At 34.4% G+C, this 21622-nt stretch overlaps 5 protein-coding genes across 7 annotated transcripts; 2 read left to right on the top strand and 3 right to left on the bottom strand.

Annotated features, from left to right (window-relative positions):
- Positions 420-2779, bottom strand: LOC104793140 (squamosa promoter-binding-like protein 9). The gene is made up of 3 exons (XM_010519432.2): positions 2056-2779; positions 1270-1415; positions 420-1179 (listed from the first exon to the last, which is right to left on the bottom strand). Exons 1-3 carry the CDS (start codon positions 2412-2414, stop codon positions 578-580), a joined length of 1107 nt encoding a protein of 368 aa, XP_010517734.1. The 5' UTR covers positions 2415-2779; the 3' UTR covers positions 420-577.
- Positions 10161-11787, bottom strand: LOC104793138 (protein pxr1-like). 3 transcript variants are annotated; one of them, XM_010519429.2, is made up of 2 exons: positions 11554-11787; positions 10161-10818 (listed from the first exon to the last, which is right to left on the bottom strand). In XM_010519429.2, the coding sequence occupies exon 2, from the start codon at positions 10779-10781 to the stop codon at positions 10344-10346; it is 438 nt and encodes a 145-aa protein (XP_010517731.1). In that variant the 5' UTR covers positions 10782-10818; positions 11554-11787; the 3' UTR covers positions 10161-10343. The 3 variants fall into 3 exon arrangements, with proteins under 3 accessions (XP_010517731.1, XP_010517732.1, XP_010517733.1); XM_010519430.2 differs by lacking the exon at positions 11554-11787 and adding an exon at positions 11221-11547; XM_010519431.2 differs by lacking the exon at positions 11554-11787 and adding an exon at positions 11429-11547.
- Positions 12757-13634, top strand: LOC104793137. The gene has a single exon (XM_010519428.2). The coding sequence runs from the start codon at positions 12913-12915 to the stop codon at positions 13408-13410; it is 498 nt and encodes a 165-aa protein (XP_010517730.1). The 5' UTR covers positions 12757-12912; the 3' UTR covers positions 13411-13634.
- LOC104793135 (BRCA1-associated protein-like) lies at positions 13891-16655 on the top strand. The gene is made up of 10 exons (XM_010519426.2): positions 13891-14286; positions 14404-14512; positions 14595-14709; positions 14812-14909; positions 15115-15221; positions 15343-15592; positions 15698-15751; positions 15856-15999; positions 16095-16214; positions 16302-16655. The coding sequence occupies exons 1-10, from the start codon at positions 13973-13975 to the stop codon at positions 16458-16460; spliced, it is 1470 nt and encodes a 489-aa protein (XP_010517728.1). The 5' UTR covers positions 13891-13972; the 3' UTR covers positions 16461-16655.
- On the bottom strand, positions 17945-19234 carry LOC104793133. Its single transcript, XM_010519424.1, has one exon. It carries the CDS (start codon positions 19006-19008, stop codon positions 18025-18027), a length of 984 nt encoding a protein of 327 aa, XP_010517726.1. The 5' UTR covers positions 19009-19234; the 3' UTR covers positions 17945-18024.

Raw genomic sequence — 21622 nt, 5'->3', positions numbered from 1 at the left:
TTTTTTTTTTTTTTTTTCAGATCAAATTACATTCTGATCAAAACTTGGAATCATAGCTCAGTCGTCTTCTGGTGTATGTCTATAGTTCAAGTTTTGATTAGAATGTGAGGTTTCATTTGGAAACGCGGGTGCTAAGTCTATAAAGGACGACTCTATGAAGGTGAGTCATTAGGGTTTTGGGGAAAAAGGAAGTTCACTTTGTTAATCAATAGGTCTCTGAGTCTAATTTAGCGTTTAAGATTGTTGAGTTTGAGCAAAGCTGATGAGGCTATGGCTAAAGAAAGAGGTAATATTGTCTCCTGCTTTGATTCATAGGATGATTTTTATAGATTCAATATATGAAACCCTGATGTGATGAAGAAAATCTTAATAATTGTGATGCTCTGTCTTGTTTCCTAAGTTAAGAGATTTCATGGAGATGGAACAAACAAAACATGTAGCATAAAAATCAAAAGGCCATTCTTAGGCAACAATTGTCTGGTTTATTAATAGCAGATAACAGAAGAGCAAAAGATAAGATAGAGCAGGATCGTTCATGGTAACATTGGTAAGAAGATTCTCTGATGCAAAAGACAAGTCAGAGAGACCAGTTATTATGGTGAGAAGAAGAGTCATAAGCCCTTGTGTTCTCATCTTCTATGTACTGTCTCCTACTTTGATGATGGTGATCAGATAACTCGAACTGATCACCTATTGTCGTCGTGCCATTGCTTATCTGACAATTATCTGGCTCGGTGAACCGACCTAAATTCAAAACAGGTGACATGTCATTGTCATCATCCTTGAATACCCAAGGCGGGTTTAGATACTGATGCTGGCTAGGTGCAGGTGGTGGCTGAGCCATTGTAACTGTCATCGGGCAAAAACCTGAAGAAGCTCGCCATGTGTTGTTGTTGTTGTTGTCCTGTGGCTGATGTGGATTTGACAGAAGAGAGAGAGCACAGTTTGAGTCGCCCATTCCCTTGTAGCTCTCTAGTTTAGTGTCCCTAATCTCTGGAGATGAGAAGCTTGACCCTCCTCCACCAACTGAACCTTGGCTAAATACATTCATCGGATTGATCTGCCACGACGGTGCTGACACAGGACGTCTAATCACTCTTGTATCCAATGTTCTTGTACTTGTCCATCCCATTTCTTGGTTCCCAAGAAAGCTTCCATTCATTCCAGCATCAGCGTTCCCTGTCCCATAACATGCCAGCATATACATCTCATTATAAAGATAAATAATCACTTGTATTGGTCTTGTGTCAAGCTAAAAAAATATCTAACCGTAAAGTGATGGTGCAATCCTCCCGTAACGAGAAGACAGCACAGAGAGAGACGCAGGCTGTGGCTTCCTCCGTCGCTCATTATGGCCAGCGAGTCTCCTACGACAACTCCTTTTCTCTAGGTCAAACTCAGGAAGCTGATGAAACCTGAGTGAGATTGATTCAGATCTAGTTAACTTCAAAGAAAAGCAACATAACAGAACAATCCAAACACAAGACCTCTCCACGTCCGTTAAACACGGCCGGTTCTATACTTTATTTAAGTCATTATAAGCTTTCGTCATCAGTTTGAATTAGAATCTATAAACCACAAACTTGTAACAGAGTTCCTCAATGATAACGTCAATGATGCAATGGTACATTAGTTTTGTCCCCCTCAATAATGAGATGACCTAAAGAAGCAAAAATGAGGGCAATGGGTTTCTTCTTGTCCATTCATTTCATATCCCTTTGGATGAGATTATTTAGAAAGACAAAAATCAAAAATAAAAATAAAAAGAAGCATCCAGAAGTACACGTAAACATATTCCCAAAAATAAGCCCAACGAGTCCAACAAAACACAAGACCAGGTTACAAAACGAAGCTGTAAAGTTCAAAAAATGAAAATAAAAAGACGTTAAAGCCAAAAAAGCATATGACACTGACAATCACAAAAAGCTAAAGCCTTTAGATTTGATTCACAACAGTGGAACAAGGAAAGCCTTGGCCGGACTCTAATATCTCCGGCAATGGCAAAACATGTAAATAAACGATAGTACTAAAGGGTAGAATTGGGATAATAAGAACCTGCTGCACTGTTGACAAAACCTCTGTTCGAGACCACCAACAATGACTTTGGGTGTTTTAGAGTGCATTCCACAAACTCTGTGCCTCGAGTAATAACCTTTTGCGTTGGTTAGATCCGTTCCACAACCTTCCACTTGGCACCTTGGTATCTGACCCGACTGGCCTGACCCTCCTCCACGGACACGTCTGTTTGACCCACCACCAGAGGAAGAAGACCCGGATCCACGTCCACCGTCCTCGAAGTAGATCTTCTGGCCAAACATGAGCCCTCCACTGAAAGAGGATGACTCAGTGGAGGAACCACCGGACTCTGCCTGACCCGGACCTAAACCCGGACCCGAGTTGGAACCCATCTCCATTTTTCTTTTGGTTTCCTCTTACTCAGACAAAAAGGCTTTTACTCTTCATTCTCTCTCTCTCTCTCTCTCAAACCTAACTGTCTTTGGTTTTAAAGAAAGGACGAAAGGAGAAGAAAGCAAAGAAAATTTTGGCTTCCCTGATTTTGACTGTTTTGGGTTTAGAGAAAAAAGAAAGATATAAACACAACAGAAGGGAAAAAAAAGAGACGAGAGTAGTAAGAGACAAAGACAGTGTGAGAGTAAGTAAAATGGTACGGACAAACAAAAACTGTTGTCTGTTTATTACCACATAGCAAAACGAGAGAAAGAGAGAGAGAGTTTGTAGCAATTTTCTAAACTTGGAGAAACTGGAGCAAGTGAACATTGGAGAGGTCTTTCATATACACATACTTCTTCTTTTTATTTTTTACTTTATACTGTTCACATTTTATAACTTTTTATATAGAGGGGTTTTCTAGCAATTATTTGACAAGTTATTGCATTTTTTCTTATGTCAAGAGAATAAATAAATGCAATGTTTTTTCTTTTGGTCCACCATTGGCATTATGAGGTTGGCAATAAATGGAGATGATACTTTGTGTTGTCTAGCAAATATGAATATTTGAATTGGTTATTTTGAACTGAAAATCTTATATGAAGTTAAAAACTTTACAATTATAAAATGAACTCATTAATATTAAATACATGCATATTTGATAGTACTCTTATTTGAAATGAAATATGAGAGATTTTCTTATATTCAAATATGAAGGAACTGTTTTTTTTTGTCAACAAAGGAACTGTTCTTTAATAGATTTCAAAGATATATACAAATGTAAATACAATTTTATTTTGTCATGTGAAAATTATGAATTCTTAAACCCTATTTATAAGAAAAATTGGACTTGGCATTCATCTAGATGGCGTCAGTCGAGATGATTATGACAAAAGCAGTTATAAAATCAGTTCAAGTTTTTAAATAGCTTAAACAATACTTTTAGTTGTTATAAACATGATCAGTCATGCAAAAGAACCATGCTTTCATACCTCGAGTTTTTTAAGCTATTTTTTTCTCGATACTAACCCAAAAAAAAACACAATTTTGTTTAGGTAGATATTCCAAATTTGTCCAATTACGTTATATTGATATCGTCGTTATGATGAGTAAGGAGATCAACACCAAATGTATGGTTTCTGGCGTTAAAATATGTAAAGCTTGTTAAGATACTAAAGGATGGAATGTTAACTTCCATAATCGATGTACGAAACTCTAAGATCTCAAGAGAAACTCTAATTAAGATCTCAAGATAAACTCTAAGATCCAGAAGCCTCATGACAATCATAGTTTTTGTAACATAGAATATAATAATATGTAATTGCCTTATATATAAGCAGCCTCAGCCCTCAGGTCCCAAGATAAGAAAAGATTCTTCTTCGTATATAGCTTGGATTGATTGACTAATGCTAGTATAAACTTTCAAAACTAAACTTTTTTTGTTTCGCAGCACCACAACCAGCTGTTGTAATATCAACATTTTCTTTTGGAAGATTAAAAAGGAAAAACTCACCACCAACTTTGTTTATCTCGAATATATCAAATTATCACCAAGTACTTCATATATACAATCGACTAACCCATGATGGAGGTTTATGTTATGATAAAATGGAATCACTTACAAAAAAAATAGTCAATATATCTGCTATATATGATAAAAACGATCGTCATTAGCCAAACAAAATCCATACATATTTATGCAGAAACAAGTAAATTTTTTGTCCAATCCTGTTTTAAAAATCGCTTAAGAACATTGTATGTTTTTTGTGTATCTTGCCTACAATCAGTTGGAGTCACACTCGTTTACGAGAAATTGTAGAATCCTCGTAAAAAATATCCACCAATTTATAGACATATGTGTAACCATGTTTAACCCATTTGCATAGTTTGTTATTTTTCTTCATAGATACTTTTATTCGTAGACTCTTTTGTACCGGTTTGGATAACTTCAACCCGTGACTATTAGAAATCTTCTATTGCGTTTATTGAAAGAAAAAAACCCTAAACTTTTATTGATCTTGTCCAAGGGATTTTAGGTATAAAATTTTGGATTTTATGTGTTTTGTAAAGAGTCCTAGTTGGGTGGTACTCTTTAATGTTTGGATATCCATAATAAACCGTGATGGTGACGGGTCATGTGTGATGTAAGGTTTTTTGGGTCATGTGTGATGTAGTAAATTTAGTTTTAGTATATTTTGAAAGCATATATTATATGCATGCCACCAGGGAGCANTGGTACGGACAAACAAAAACTGTTGTCTGTTTATTACCACATAGCAAAACGAGAGAAAGAGAGAGAGAGTTTGTAGCAATTTTCTAAACTTGGAGAAACTGGAGCAAGTGAACATTGGAGAGGTCTTTCATATACACATACTTCTTCTTTTTATTTTTTACTTTATACTGTTCACATTTTATAACTTTTTATATAGAGGGGTTTTCTAGCAATTATTTGACAAGTTATTGCATTTTTTCTTATGTCAAGAGAATAAATAAATGCAATGTTTTTTCTTTTGGTCCACCATTGGCATTATGAGGTTGGCAATAAATGGAGATGATACTTTGTGTTGTCTAGCAAATATGAATATTTGAATTGGTTATTTTGAACTGAAAATCTTATATGAAGTTAAAAACTTTACAATTATAAAATGAACTCATTAATATTAAATACATGCATATTTGATAGTACTCTTATTTGAAATGAAATATGAGAGATTTTCTTATATTCAAATATGAAGGAACTGTTTTTTTTTGTCAACAAAGGAACTGTTCTTTAATAGATTTCAAAGATATATACAAATGTAAATACAATTTTATTTTGTCATGTGAAAATTATGAATTCTTAAACCCTATTTATAAGAAAAATTGGACTTGGCATTCATCTAGATGGCGTCAGTCGAGATGATTATGACAAAAGCAGTTATAAAATCAGTTCAAGTTTTTAAATAGCTTAAACAATACTTTTAGTTGTTATAAACATGATCAGTCATGCAAAAGAACCATGCTTTCATACCTCGAGTTTTTTAAGCTATTTTTTTCTCGATACTAACCCAAAAAAAAACACAATTTTGTTTAGGTAGATATTCCAAATTTGTCCAATTACGTTATATTGATATCGTCGTTATGATGAGTAAGGAGATCAACACCAAATGTATGGTTTCTGGCGTTAAAATATGTAAAGCTTGTTAAGATACTAAAGGATGGAATGTTAACTTCCATAATCGATGTACGAAACTCTAAGATCTCAAGAGAAACTCTAATTAAGATCTCAAGATAAACTCTAAGATCCAGAAGCCTCATGACAATCATAGTTTTTGTAACATAGAATATAATAATATGTAATTGCCTTATATATAAGCAGCCTCAGCCCTCAGGTCCCAAGATAAGAAAAGATTCTTCTTCGTATATAGCTTGGATTGATTGACTAATGCTAGTATAAACTTTCAAAACTAAACTTTTTTTGTTTCGCAGCACCACAACCAGCTGTTGTAATATCAACATTTTCTTTTGGAAGATTAAAAAGGAAAAACTCACCACCAACTTTGTTTATCTCGAATATATCAAATTATCACCAAGTACTTCATATATACAATCGACTAACCCATGATGGAGGTTTATGTTATGATAAAATGGAATCACTTACAAAAAAAATAGTCAATATATCTGCTATATATGATAAAAACGATCGTCATTAGCCAAACAAAATCCATACATATTTATGCAGAAACAAGTAAATTTTTTGTCCAATCCTGTTTTAAAAATCGCTTAAGAACATTGTATGTTTTTTGTGTATCTTGCCTACAATCAGTTGGAGTCACACTCGTTTACGAGAAATTGTAGAATCCTCGTAAAAAATATCCACCAATTTATAGACATATGTGTAACCATGTTTAACCCATTTGCATAGTTTGTTATTTTTCTTCATAGATACTTTTATTCGTAGACTCTTTTGTACCGGTTTGGATAACTTCAACCCGTGACTATTAGAAATCTTCTATTGCGTTTATTGAAAGAAAAAAACCCTAAACTTTTATTGATCTTGTCCAAGGGATTTTAGGTATAAAATTTTGGATTTTATGTGTTTTGTAAAGAGTCCTAGTTGGGTGGTACTCTTTAATGTTTGGATATCCATAATAAACCGTGATGGTGACGGGTCATGTGTGATGTAAGGTTTTTTGGGTCATGTGTGATGTAGTAAATTTAGTTTTAGTATATTTTGAAAGCATATATTATATGCATGCCACCAGGGAGCAATATTTTCAGGCTCATGCATAGGACATCCAACTTTACAAATTTTGATAATCTGATATTGCTTTGTACTTAAAATAACAGAAACGTGTTAGTTTAAAAATACTATCTTCCCATAGATTCTATACTCTCAGCATTGGGAACNTACTTTATACTGTTCACATTTTATAACTTTTTATATAGAGGGGTTTTCTAGCAATTATTTGACAAGTTATTGCATTTTTTCTTATGTCAAGAGAATAAATAAATGCAATGTTTTTTCTTTTGGTCCACCATTGGCATTATGAGGTTGGCAATAAATGGAGATGATACTTTGTGTTGTCTAGCAAATATGAATATTTGAATTGGTTATTTTGAACTGAAAATCTTATATGAAGTTAAAAACTTTACAATTATAAAATGAACTCATTAATATTAAATACATGCATATTTGATAGTACTCTTATTTGAAATGAAATATGAGAGATTTTCTTATATTCAAATATGAAGGAACTGTTTTTTTTTGTCAACAAAGGAACTGTTCTTTAATAGATTTCAAAGATATATACAAATGTAAATACAATTTTATTTTGTCATGTGAAAATTATGAATTCTTAAACCCTATTTATAAGAAAAATTGGACTTGGCATTCATCTAGATGGCGTCAGTCGAGATGATTATGACAAAAGCAGTTATAAAATCAGTTCAAGTTTTTAAATAGCTTAAACAATACTTTTAGTTGTTATAAACATGATCAGTCATGCAAAAGAACCATGCTTTCATACCTCGAGTTTTTTAAGCTATTTTTTTCTCGATACTAACCCAAAAAAAAACACAATTTTGTTTAGGTAGATATTCCAAATTTGTCCAATTACGTTATATTGATATCGTCGTTATGATGAGTAAGGAGATCAACACCAAATGTATGGTTTCTGGCGTTAAAATATGTAAAGCTTGTTAAGATACTAAAGGATGGAATGTTAACTTCCATAATCGATGTACGAAACTCTAAGATCTCAAGAGAAACTCTAATTAAGATCTCAAGATAAACTCTAAGATCCAGAAGCCTCATGACAATCATAGTTTTTGTAACATAGAATATAATAATATGTAATTGCCTTATATATAAGCAGCCTCAGCCCTCAGGTCCCAAGATAAGAAAAGATTCTTCTTCGTATATAGCTTGGATTGATTGACTAATGCTAGTATAAACTTTCAAAACTAAACTTTTTTTGTTTCGCAGCACCACAACCAGCTGTTGTAATATCAACATTTTCTTTTGGAAGATTAAAAAGGAAAAACTCACCACCAACTTTGTTTATCTCGAATATATCAAATTATCACCAAGTACTTCATATATACAATCGACTAACCCATGATGGAGGTTTATGTTATGATAAAATGGAATCACTTACAAAAAAAATAGTCAATATATCTGCTATATATGATAAAAACGATCGTCATTAGCCAAACAAAATCCATACATATTTATGCAGAAACAAGTAAATTTTTTGTCCAATCCTGTTTTAAAAATCGCTTAAGAACATTGTATGTTTTTTGTGTATCTTGCCTACAATCAGTTGGAGTCACACTCGTTTACGAGAAATTGTAGAATCCTCGTAAAAAATATCCACCAATTTATAGACATATGTGTAACCATGTTTAACCCATTTGCATAGTTTGTTATTTTTCTTCATAGATACTTTTATTCGTAGACTCTTTTGTACCGGTTTGGATAACTTCAACCCGTGACTATTAGAAATCTTCTATTGCGTTTATTGAAAGAAAAAAACCCTAAACTTTTATTGATCTTGTCCAAGGGATTTTAGGTATAAAATTTTGGATTTTATGTGTTTTGTAAAGAGTCCTAGTTGGGTGGTACTCTTTAATGTTTGGATATCCATAATAAACCGTGATGGTGACGGGTCATGTGTGATGTAAGGTTTTTTGGGTCATGTGTGATGTAGTAAATTTAGTTTTAGTATATTTTGAAAGCATATATTATATGCATGCCACCAGGGAGCAATATTTTCAGGCTCATGCATAGGACATCCAACTTTACAAATTTTGATAATCTGATATTGCTTTGTACTTAAAATAACAGAAACGTGTTAGTTTAAAAATACTATCTTCCCATAGATTCTATACTCTCAGCATTGGGAACCAAAAGGAAACTGCCGAGGAGTTCAGAGTTCTATAAATAGATGGTTGCTACACTGTAGTAGTTAAAGAGCAACGAACATGATAAAAGAAGAATACTAGTGAATTTTAAAATTTATAATGATTGAAAAAAATGTTAAAATATTAAAGACTGAAATGTGAGCAGTACAGTTTTTGGAACACAACAAAAGATGTGACACTTCAAGGGAACTAGTTGGTGTCGGCAGATGTGCAAGCAACCCTATAAATGAATTCAGTACTCTATTTTTGTTTGTTAAACCTCTTTCTCATGTGTTTGTTTATGAGCGAATTACATAACCAAAATGTTTTTACTATTATCATTTTGGCGTTCAATTTGTTTGTTGTTTTCTGCAAATTAAAGCCAAATTTTTAGCTTTATTTTGGGTTTTATTTTTTATTTTTTAAACTTACAATATCCAAAGTAAGATCTTTCTTGATTTTCGTTATAATAAAAAGTATGAAAAGTTCAATCGTAGTCATAGACATCATCCATCCATCAGAGTCTGTGTAAACTGTAATCTACTAATATATAGTAATATTATATAGGTTTAGGTTTGATTTGTTCTTTTTGCTTAGCTTTATTTAGTGAAAGTGGTTTCCACTTGTTTGGCTGCATTGGTTAGACCCTGAAACTAAAGACCTGATCTCCCTAAGCCTGCCTGACTAGTTTTTACAATTACGTCATCAAAACGTCTAGGCTCTATCTGAATAACAAAGACATTTTGAGAAACTATGATGATTTATGTTTATGCCGTCAAATATGACGAACACATACTTGTTAGAAAAATTCTTCTTCTTATTATTATTCTATTAATTAGTTGCATGAAAGTGGGGGAAAACTTGGGTTATATTTGGACCTGGGTTTAAATTTCTTTAGAAATACTATATGATTAATAGATTTTGCCATTTTTCAATGAAAACTATTTATAGTTTATTAATCTAAAGTTTTAATACCAAAAGTCAAATCTAATAATCATATAATTTGACCAACCTTTGAAGTACTATAATAACACTCTTGTCACTTTTCACCTCTCAGCTCTCACCTCTCACCTCTCAACTCTCAGCTCTCACCTCTCTTCCCTTAACGGCTTCACTGTAATATTTTGCCTAACTGACGTACACAATTTTACAATTATAGCATCTTCACAATCATGTGAAATTTGAAGATACAAGATTAGAGAGGATCTCTCTCTCTCTCTCTCTCTCTCTCTCTCTCTCTCTCTCTCTCTCTCTTCCAAATTCATGTGTTACAGGATCATCCTTGGACACACAAATGTCATAAACCAAACAGACAAAGAGAGAAGAAAAATTTAAAGAGAGAATGCAAATTGATGCTTTTGACTCATAATTCACCAAAGGAGATCCGATCCTAAAGTTGTCAACTTCAAAATAACTTGTAAGAAAAGCAAAAACAACAAGAAGGAAGAAGAAGGTTTCTTGAAGTTAATTTGTCATCCTGGTCTCGTGAAGTCTGTTCACAAGAAGGTTTCTCAAACTCCATTACATTCTACAACAGCTTCAGCAGCTCGTCTCGGTTTGCTTTTTCTCCGGCTTCCATTTTGTCTAAAGCCAATAGACGTAGTAGATTTCATGGAATCATCAGTGCTTGACTTTGATCCTAACCCATTCTCTTCTTCAGTTACATCTGTATTGCCTCCATTAGATATCTTCCTCCTTTTCTCCTTCTTCAAATCTTTACTCGTTACAGAACCATCATCAGTTTCTTCTTCTTCATCATCTTCTATCTTCTCTACCACCATCTCTTCAACTTCTTCTTCTTCTTCCTCCTCTTCTTCGAAGTCATCTTTCATCGGCTTCTGTGGCCTTCCTCTTCTCCTGTAAGCTGGAATCTTCTCTTCTTCACCGCTCCCACGATCTTCCCGAGCAGATGCATTCTGCTTCTTCCCTTTCCCTCTACCTCTTCTCATAGTCTATGAACCCCAAAAGCTACTACACAATCTAGAACTGCAAGCACAACATTTTAAACCAGCTCTTTAATTCGAACACAATCACTATGTCGTTTTCCATCTATATCCAGATTAAACAAAGAATCAATCAGGTTAACATTACACAAGAACATGAACACAAGATTCCTTTCTTTCTCGTTCAACATATAACAACAATTGCATTTCTTACCAAACTGTTCCAAACCTAAACTAGCAACAAACTGAAATATACAGAAGCCTAAAATCTTTCACTTGATTTCAATCTCAATATATCCATGAAATTTCATTGCATGAGAGCAATCAAATAAGACAACAACAAAGAAAACCTGGTTTGGTAAGTCTGTTACCAATCTCATTAAGTACAAGTAAACAAGAACAATCAAACTTAACAATAATGCAAAGCTGTATGAATACTACTAACCTATGTGTTATCAGAATCTCTGACACACGAACCAGATGAATAAATATGGTTTCTTTCTTTCTTGGGTACTTAGACAAAGGAACTCTTTTGTCTTCTTGAGTTTCTTTCAATCAATCTACATCTACTTTTAAAAAGAATCACTTATCTCTAACAAACACAGAGTAGGAGGAAACAGAGGATATAACACAGAGATCAGAGAAACACCCACCACTGAGGAGACTCTTTTATAAAAGTGATCACAGAGAGAGAGAGAGAGAGAGAGAGAGAGATCTAAAGATAGAAGAAAAGAGAGTTTTTGGGTTTTGGCAGAGTAAGTGAGTAGCACACACTTACCATACCCATACCACTGACCATGATCCTATAAACCAAAGCCGTCCATTGGCCGATGGATCTTCTTTAGCCCCGTTGAAGATGGGATTCGGATTTTCTCGCATTCTAACTAATCACACGCGCTTTTATCTGCACGTCATTCTCACCCCCACACACACTTAGGCAGTAGGCACCTAGGCTCTTACTGCTGCTACTCGAACTCGAACCGTCGTCTCCTCTCTCTGTGGTCTGTGGATAAGAATGATGACAGCTCAACAGCAACAGCATTGAGGGTTTTTGTATATATGGGCCTTTCCTATCTTCATTATGGGCCGAACTCAAAGCCCAGATAAGGCTTTCTCTTCTTACTTTATAAGTAGTTTATATGAAGAAGAAAAAATATGTCTTATATACGTATTAATTCGAATCGAGCCAAACAAAAAGAAAAAAAAAACTAATAACTCGATCATATGATGAACTCAGTTACATGAAAGAGTTGTATTGAATTGAACTACTACTTCAACACTTTTAAGTTTAAGCACATCATTGGTGATGGATGCATGTTCAAATGATTGAGGTTTAAAATAAGTGGTGATGTGTAAATTAAATGATTTTAGTCTCTAGACAATAGTAGTATTTGCCTTGGAGTAAAAGTTAACCACTCTTCAACGAATTGAATCAATCCAACTGCTTCTCCCTTTTAACTCTTTTTAGCCAATAAATCTTCATTTTATTCACGTTATATATGATATGCCAAAGCTACACGTAAAACAATAACTTGTGATTTTATGTACGATATATAGCTGTCTTGGTTTTCTTTCTCATAGTTGTATGATGTAAAGATCAAAACTTTTTAGATCTTTTTATCATAAAAAAAAAAAAAAGGATTAAGAAGCTTAGAGTTAAAAGGAGTATAATATGGTACGGTGGTTTCGTTCTATTACCTCATGTCAAGAAATTACATATATTTTCATTCATAGCGATTATTAGTCTATCAAATTGGCAGTATGCAAATTGTTGGGAAGACCTAATATAAAAATTAAGGAGGGGGCAGTTGCAAGTTGTTTAAATTTTGAAACCAACTCTTTATGACGATTGTGTCATCTCTAGATTCTCCTCACTCACACGTACCTTAGTAAATTTTTTGAAGAAAGAAGACTTTAACTTTATTTTCTTCTAAAAACCACGCAACAAAGTTAAAGGAATTGTGTACATTAGCTTTTCAAGACAAACGATTATGTCCGATTCATATAAGTAAATAACAGGGACTTGTAAGGTTATAAACGTCAACAAAATCCCTTATACATAATCGAGGTATTGACGATTAAAGCACACAGAAGAAGAGTGTGAGATAGTCTCTCTATCTAGAGTTGTCGTTGAGTCATGCAGCTCAAGAGGTCTTCATCTTCTTCACCCTCCATGAAACTCAAAACCCTATTCTTAAACCTTATCACGCACTCTCTTTATCGTCTTTTACGGTATCTCTCCAGAGCCAAATCCATTCTTATCGAGATATCTAAACACAACAAGAAGAGGTTGTTCATGATGATGTTTTATTCGACAAAGTCATCCATAAATCAACACAACATCTTCTTCGGATCCTCCAATATAGTCCCTGACCCTGAACCTTTCCCATTATCTCTTCATGGTCATGAAGATGAAGAAGATAATCATGAGTCTCAGTACCTCGAGTGGCTAGAAGAGAGGGTTGATGGGAACATTAACATTAATGGCGGTCATAGTAATGAGGAGGGAGATGTTGGTGATGATGATATTGATCATTTGGCAGATATGTTCATCGCGAGGTGTCATGAGAAGTTTTTGCTGGAGAAGGTTGAATCTTACAGAAGATTCCAAGAAATGCTGGCGAGGAGTTTGTGAGAATTGGAAACAAGAGCGACGACTAAGAGTTTGTTTTTATTTTGTTTCATTTTGGAGGAGGCCTAGATGCAAAGAGAATCAAGCCTATATACATCTTCTGAATGTTTCTAACAAAGTCCATAAGTGCATATATATATATATATATATATATATATAGGATGAGTATAGACGATGAGACTTGTTGCAATGATGTAAGCCGATCTATTAAATTAATTACATACATCACATTGATTTATATAGTTACATCAAACAAAAACCTCTGTTTGGTGAATCGACTCTGTTCTTCTCCTGGGCTCTTCTTTATAAGCTAATAAAACGTTACCATCGATGACCATGAAGATTCTTAAAGACTTAAAAAAAGTTAAAAACAAAAAGTTAACGGACGATTAAGCCGAAGTTAATATTGGGCCAATGAAGCCGCCAAAGGCCCGTTATGAAAAGCAAAAAAAAAAACCCAAAAAAGTAAAAGATCCCAAAACCAGAAGAAGAGGAAGAAGAAGCATCGTCTCGTTTCTTGTCTCTGAGTAGCTTTCGTTGTGGATCTCTTTCCCGCTTTGTAGCGATGTTCATCCTCAGAGTTCATTCAGTTGACTTGGAGCGACCAATCTCCATTGAAGAAGAAGACACAGGTTTCACCTACGCATCGAAGAGAGCTCAGCCTCCTCTTAAACTCATACAACCATCATCTCTCAAAATCACCCAACGCAAAGGTCTGATCCATCTCTACCGGAACTCTTCTCACAGCTCCCTCCCTAACCTTAGCTCCCGATCCACCACTCTCTTCATCGTCGCTGTTCCCAATTACTTTTCCTCCCTCGATTTCATCCGATTCTGCGATTCCCGCATCGCTAATGTCTCCGAGATCCTCTTCATCAGGTTCGTCGAACGCTCCATTTCTCCGATTGCTTGATTTGATTTTTGAGGACTAGTATGATTATGGTTCTGATTGTTGCTGGTACGTGTCTGATTTTGGTGATTCTTGGGAATTATTAGGAACGATGGAATGGAAGATCGATATAGTGTTCTTGTCACGCTTACTGATCAATCTGCAGCAGATGGATTCCACAGTGATCTGAATGGGAAAAAATTTGCACCTTCTGAGGTATATAATATGGAGCTTATTATCGTTTTTTCTTTTCTTTGTGTGTTCATTGTAGTGTAAAGTAACGTTTATTGGGTTTTAGGCTGAGGTTTGCCACATTCTTTATGTGATTTCGGTGGAACACACGGAATTTGGTGAGGTTGCTGCAGAAGCACCTGCTGGATTTACAGAGTTACCTACTTGCCCAATATGTCTTGGTGAGTTGTGCTAAAGAATACGATTTCTATGTTGTTTTACTGCGTATTATTTAAGTATTTTTTTTAACTCACGTTGCAATATTTGGACTTTGACTCATGTAGAGAGACTAGATCCCGACACCAGTGGTATAGTCAGCACTCTTTGTGATCACTCGTTTCAGTGTTCTTGCACTTCTAAATGGACTTATCTGTCCTGTCAGGTCAGTGGTTCTCTCTTTCAGTGTATTTTCAGTTTATATGGTGGGTTGGTGTTGCATTCACGATGGTCATTAATTTGTAGTGTTTGCTTAGCTATATACTCTGCAGCTTTAATCTTTTGCATATATTTGGTGTAAAATGAATCAGATTCATCTAATTTTTAACAATACCTTACATGTTTTACCATATGCTCATTTTCGTTTGTAGGTTTGTCGATTGTGTCAACAACCAGATGAGATATTAAGCTGTTCTATATGTGGGAAAACAGAGAACGTTTGGGCATGCCTTGTCTGTGGCTTCTTAGGTTGTGGAAGGTAATGCTTAGTTTGCGTTTCCAGTGCAATAAGATTTTAGATAACCTGATATTATAGCCACATCTGTATCTTCTCATAGTTGGAAATTTTATTCACAGTGGATTGTGTTTTTCAATTGTAGATACAAGGAAGGGCATTCAATCAGGCACTGGAAAGAAACGCATCACTGCTATTCTCTTGATTTGCGAACACAACAAATCTGGGATTATGTTGGTGATAGCTATGTTCATCGGTTAAACCATTCAAGAATTGATGGAAAGTCAGTAGAGATGAACACCCGTTGTCTATCACATGAAGGGGAGTGTGGTCTCTGTGAGTGTAGTGAGGATACAGGAATTAGCGGAGCCATCTACAACAGCAAAGTTGATTCAGTACGATATCGAATCACCCTTTGTCTTATCTTTTTACTGGAAAATGCATCAGTTTGTCTCAGTGGTTGTAAATTTTATTATCTGACTAAGTTTTTTGTGGAACAGATTGTAAGCGAGTATAATGACCTTCTTGCAAGTCAACTGAAGGGACAGCGACAGGCAAGTGGTTCTTCTGATGTTTGTTTCATTCTCTTCTTATTTATGAACAAACTTAATAGAGGATGAAGTTGTAGCCACCTAATGGTATATTGATGGTTTTGCAGTACTATGAATCTCTCATTGTTGAGGCGAGAAGCAAGCAGGAAGCTAACATCGCCGAAGCAGTTGAGCAGATTGTTGTGAACAAGATGCATGAGCTTCAGAAAGAGATTGAAAAATGTGAAGAGGAAAAAATTGGTATCACGGAGGTAAGAATCTCTCTGCCTTGTTCTCTTTTTCGATCATTATTCCATTATTGACTATGAGCTGATTACGCTGCAAACTATTAATATTTGGGTTTCAGGTTAATAAAAAACTTATAAAAGAGCAGGATACTTGGCGGAAGAAGGCCAAGGAGATAGAAGAGAGGGGAGCTGTATTGCTAGGATCAAAAGATGAGATGATAGTTGATCTTGGAGAACAGGTAAGCTTCTATAACTCATTGAGGTTTGCTATTAACATTTCACGAGTGGTAGTATGACCTGACCTGATTAATTATGGACTTGTACAGATAAGAGATATTACATTTTTCATTGAAGCCCAGAAAACCGTAAAGAAGATGTCATCTGATTCGGATGGTATACGGGAAGGAACCGTCTTACCAGTGCCTGTCAAAGATGAGCCAGTTTCCTCAGTTAGAAGGCAGAAGAAGTCAAACCGGAGAAAGTAAATAGTAGATTTGTGATGCTTTTTAGGTTTAGGATTTACTTGGGTTTTTAGTAATATACCAAATTGAACTATATAAAGCTAAAGGTTTGAATTTGATTACTAATCTTTGATAAATCAGAAACAAAACGTATCTATCTTAGTACATTGTATATACTGGATCCACTAATGTTTTATGTGATTGGAAAGTTCAACTGAATTCAGTTCTCTGTTTTAATTTTTTTTCCAGTGTTCCATTATGCAGGATCATTCTTACTGTAAAATTGTAGCTTGACCAATTGATAAGTCTTTACCCTGAGATATATCCCACGAAGATATCAATCAATTACCTTATAAACAAACTAATGTATGAATGCCGTATAAGTAAAGTAATAGGGACTATAAAATGTTAAGAAAATGGAACAAATATATACACTTGACAGAAGAAGCTCTCCAATTAAAATGATTACAATCTACACTTGCCCATATACACGAGATGAATAAACTATAGAATATTGACAAATATATTCATTGCCTAAACAAGAGATATGAGATAATATGATCTCAATCCTGGTTTACAATGCTTTATAAATTGCTGATCAATGCACACCAAAAAATAACCGAGTAAAGGAGTCTTTAAACTCGTGGTTAAGTCATGCAGCCGAAATGGTCATCATCTTCTTCATCAACCTCTGCCAAACTCAAAACTCTATTCCTAAATCTCATTACCGATATAGCAAAAAAGAGAGACATCATCAAAGATATACCAAAAAAGAAGAAGCTCATTAAAGACTCTCTTTACCGTATCTTACAGTCTCTATCAAGTGCCAAATCCATTATGAAAGGCGTATCTAAGCTCAACAAGAAGAGGTTACTAAGGATGATGTTTCACCTAACAACAAAGTCATCCAAAAAAAACCATCGCAACAGGTTCTTCCTTGAATCCTCTACCGTTGTCGACCCTTTCTCTTTCTCTCTTCGTGGTTATCAAGATGAGGATTATCATAATCATGATCGTTACCTCGAGTGGGTAGAAGAGAGGGTTGATGATGAGTATAACAACATCGATGATGATCATACTGTTGAGGAGAGAGATGTTGATGATGATGATGATATTAATCGTTTGGCTGATAGGTTCATCGCGAAGTGCCATGAGAGGTTCTTGCTGGAGAAGGTTGAATCTTTCAGGAGGTACGAAGAAATGTTGTTGAGAGGTTCGTGAGAATCGAAAAATAAGAACGACGACAAAGATCATTTTTTATTTATTTTGTTTAAAAAAATAATCCCTTTTTTGATGGATTTCTTAGAACTTTGTTTTCGTAAGATTATTACTTTATTTTGTTTTAAGAAGTAATCCTTTTTTTGATGGATATCTTAGAACTTGTTTTTGGTAAGAAATTAAACTCGTTACCATTTTGATGTACTAGTTCAAATCTATTACCAATCATTATATTATACTATGTTTTTAATTATCTGTTTCCGTAAGCATAACAATATTTATTATATAAAGGCATGGAAACAATATATATTGCTATAATCATAACAAATAAGTATTATTCAAAAAACATATATATATTCACAAAGTCCTTTCAAGCTTTCTTCAGTTCCTCCGCAGCGACATTTTTCTTCCCGCCATAATCAGTCGTCTTTCTCTTCCCGCAATCCATCGGCGCCGGCGGGAATGGCCGGACATTTATTATCTCTTGCCGGAGATCATCCACGGATCTCTTCAACTGTGAATTCTCCGTTCGAAGCTCCTCCATATGCCGTCTCACAGCCAAACAAGCCTCAGCCACGTCAGCACTTCCTCCAGGTAAACCAGAACCGGAAACCTGACCCGGTTTATTCGTTGGTTCAGCATTCGAGCCGTCCACGTGTTCGATTGCGATTTTATTCATAACCAAGAAAGGGATTCTCCTAAGCGAAATCTCAGCCGTCGGATGAAAACCAAAACCATGCTTGATCAACGTCGGAACCTTAATTCCCCATCGGAAATTCACGACGGCGCGTCCTCTCAACGGGAAAGACGTCCTCGCCGCGACATCGACACCGGAGATCAATCCAGCGATATCTCCAGCACATGCCGAAGGCAGAACGGTGACTCTTTTATATGCTCCGGCGTAGCCGCCGTTAACTGCCGGAACATCAATAGACGAATCCTCCTCCGACACAGATCCGTTCATCGATTTGAAGAGAGATGAGGAGGAAGAGGACGAGTGTGATTTTTTAATGGAGAAATCGCCGAACCGAGGTTTGAAGTGAAGCATGAAGCTAGGATTACCTTTTCCGACGAGATTGAACTCGGCGGTCATGAGCATGGAGCTAGAGATCGGCGAACCGAAAGATCCGGTACCGGTTTTGACGATAACCGAGAACGGGTTCCACGTGTCGTTGGGACGGTAAGCGATTTTGAAAGATGGACCAGATTCGAAGAAGGTAGAGAGATTGAGAGTGAGCTCCTTTGATTCACCGGCGACGATACCTGATTGAAACGGTAATCCTAAAAGACTCAAAGGGACCTTAGCTTTCAGAATCGGCTTCTGCTCTTCCCGGAGCTTCATCGACGCTTTCATCTACTTCTTCGAAAAAGTTCGATTCCGATTTAAGAGACTCAGGAGAGTGCAAGTGATGATAGGAGGAGTGAGGGGGCAGGGAGATATATGTCAGGCGGAGAAATCGCTAGTTTTGTTTTGGCTGGACATAATCAGTAATCACATGTAGCACCATCCATGGAGGATGTGGTTTCTCAATTTGCCCTTTGTGTTTATATACAAAGAATAACATAAGTCTAATGGTTCGTTTGGTAATATTGGCGAAGATCACGAGGCCAAAAGATAAGCTCAGTGGGGTTTTATTACCATTTACCAGTAGTTACGTGTTTGAAGGAGAGACAGTTCACACAATCCAAGTCTTGTTTTTAGTTTGGTCGTTTCTCTTTTTTTGTGTGACTGTGTCCCACATCTGATATTCAAATGTTTGTACAATTTGTGGATAATTTTTTTTAAAAATTATATCCTAGGCTAAAAGACATGAGACGATTAGCGTTAAGATATATGAGGTGAAGATGATGGACAAGCCCATATAGGCCCACGATTACGTTGTTAGGTCACAATTAATGATTTGAAAATTTGCAAATTCATATTCACCATTACTATTGAAAAGACTTTTTTTTTTTTTAAGTTTGTGAACTCTTTTAGTAATTTTAAGGTAAATCATGGTTTTATGTGAGATTGCACATAATTTTATTAACAAATCTCAAATCATCACAACTTACCTAATTCACTAAAATTCATCAAAATCTTGTATATAACTTTCATTAAAACTCAAATCCTCACAAATATTTTAGTTCAATATTGGTGCACTGGCTTGATCCCCTAACATTCACTAAATTCCTTCTCAATGGGAAAACACCATAGCGCTTTCATCAAAGTCCAGCCCCCTGCAAAATGAATTAAACCACAAACTTAAAAAATGTAGAGAATCAAACACAAACTTAGAGGAGCTTATTCAAATCAGAAAGAGATAAAGTTTATTCAAAACCCAACCCAAACTTCTTACCGCCAACGCTTTAGACGAGTTTCCTACTGTCAAAATCAAAGTACAATTCTGTGATTTTGATTCGGACACTCCAGCTTCTTGGGCATCGTCCAGCTTGTCAAATGTAGATTTTGGGAGAGAGATCCACTCTTTACCTCTCTTTTTATTTGGACCCATGATGATTTGCATAAGAGGAGATGAAACTAAATCGATTTCAATTTAGGGTTTATTTCAATTTAGGATTTATTTAGGATTGCAATCGATTTCAATTTAGGGGTTATTTAATCGGGTCTGGGGCCAGGTCCTGTATCCGGTATCCGATAGTTATTTAGATTGACATTATGTAAAGAACCGGTTATACCGGGTATACTTTACTACATCCTCTATATAATAAAACGGAAGTACACAACAATATTTTGCATACTATATAATTTAAATAAGTTGGTTACAAATAGATTATAGATTGAGTTTTATATTATTTGTATAGTCTGGATTTATTGTTTCTAAAAATATTAAAGAAAATATTCTAAAGAATCATTTGATATCATCTAACTTTCCATATTAATTTCCTTCATTAAATTATTCATCAAATAAAATCCTTTGATATCTAACTTCACATAATAATTTTTTAATTATTATTATAATTCACCTCTCATTTTTATATATGAGTCTATTTTGTAAAACAAATAAATTATCATATTATTTATTATAATTAAAAAATAGTTTTATTTCCGGATATACCATAAGTTGAATTTTTAAAGACAAATATAAATGATTCAATCTATAAAATATTCAATTTTTTTTAATATTATTCTTTAAAAATAATATCTATTGAATTACAAATTTTACTGAGTGACGGGTCAAAATTTTAATATTTAAATTTAATTTCATACTTTTTTTTTGAATTTTATAATTTTATATAATATAATAAAATTTAAATATTTTTTTTGAAATATTTTTAAAATATTGAAAATTGATATTAAAAAAATTGGTTTGTTGTAACAATGTCAATAATATGTCACTATAATATATTAATATGAAAGAATTTCAAAAAACCAAATATATTAAAACAAAAAGTATAACAATATATTAAATTACTCGTAATATAATAACTCGCTTTTAAAAAATTAAATTCACAAAAATATGTCTTATAATGACATTCAAGTCATGAGGTAGAATATACATTGTTGAAATAACTTCACGTGCATAAACTAATACAACATATTAAAATTTTATTTTAAAATAGAAAATATACAAAATTTTGTATAAAATAAAATTTAACTAGTGTTTTAGCACGGATACTTATCTAGAATCATTAACAATATAAAATTTACAAAATAAGAGTCTTTTTCAAGTCATTATATTTAGTATATAATTTTATTGTATAATATTTTGTCCAAAAAAACTTTTAAAAACAATCACATATATTATATTTTATAAAAAAAATTACAATATAAATAAAAAAAATGTTAATCCGTACTAGATGTTAATCCAGTACTTGTATATTACAGCAGCAAGCTAACAGAACATTTTATGATTATTACGAGTTCTAATTCTTAATCATATTCTTCTCTGGTTTGTATTTTTAGGGCCTGACTGGTTCAAACGCTGCGGTTGCGGTTGCGGTTGCGGGAGATTGCGGAAGCGGGC

Source organism: Camelina sativa, chromosome 6, assembly GCF_000633955.1.
Source record: "Camelina sativa cultivar DH55 chromosome 6, Cs, whole genome shotgun sequence".
Taxonomy (NCBI): domain Eukaryota; kingdom Viridiplantae; phylum Streptophyta; class Magnoliopsida; order Brassicales; family Brassicaceae; genus Camelina; species Camelina sativa.
The sequence above is the reverse complement of the archived record's forward strand: the minus strand, read 5'-3'. Positions and strand labels throughout refer to the sequence as shown.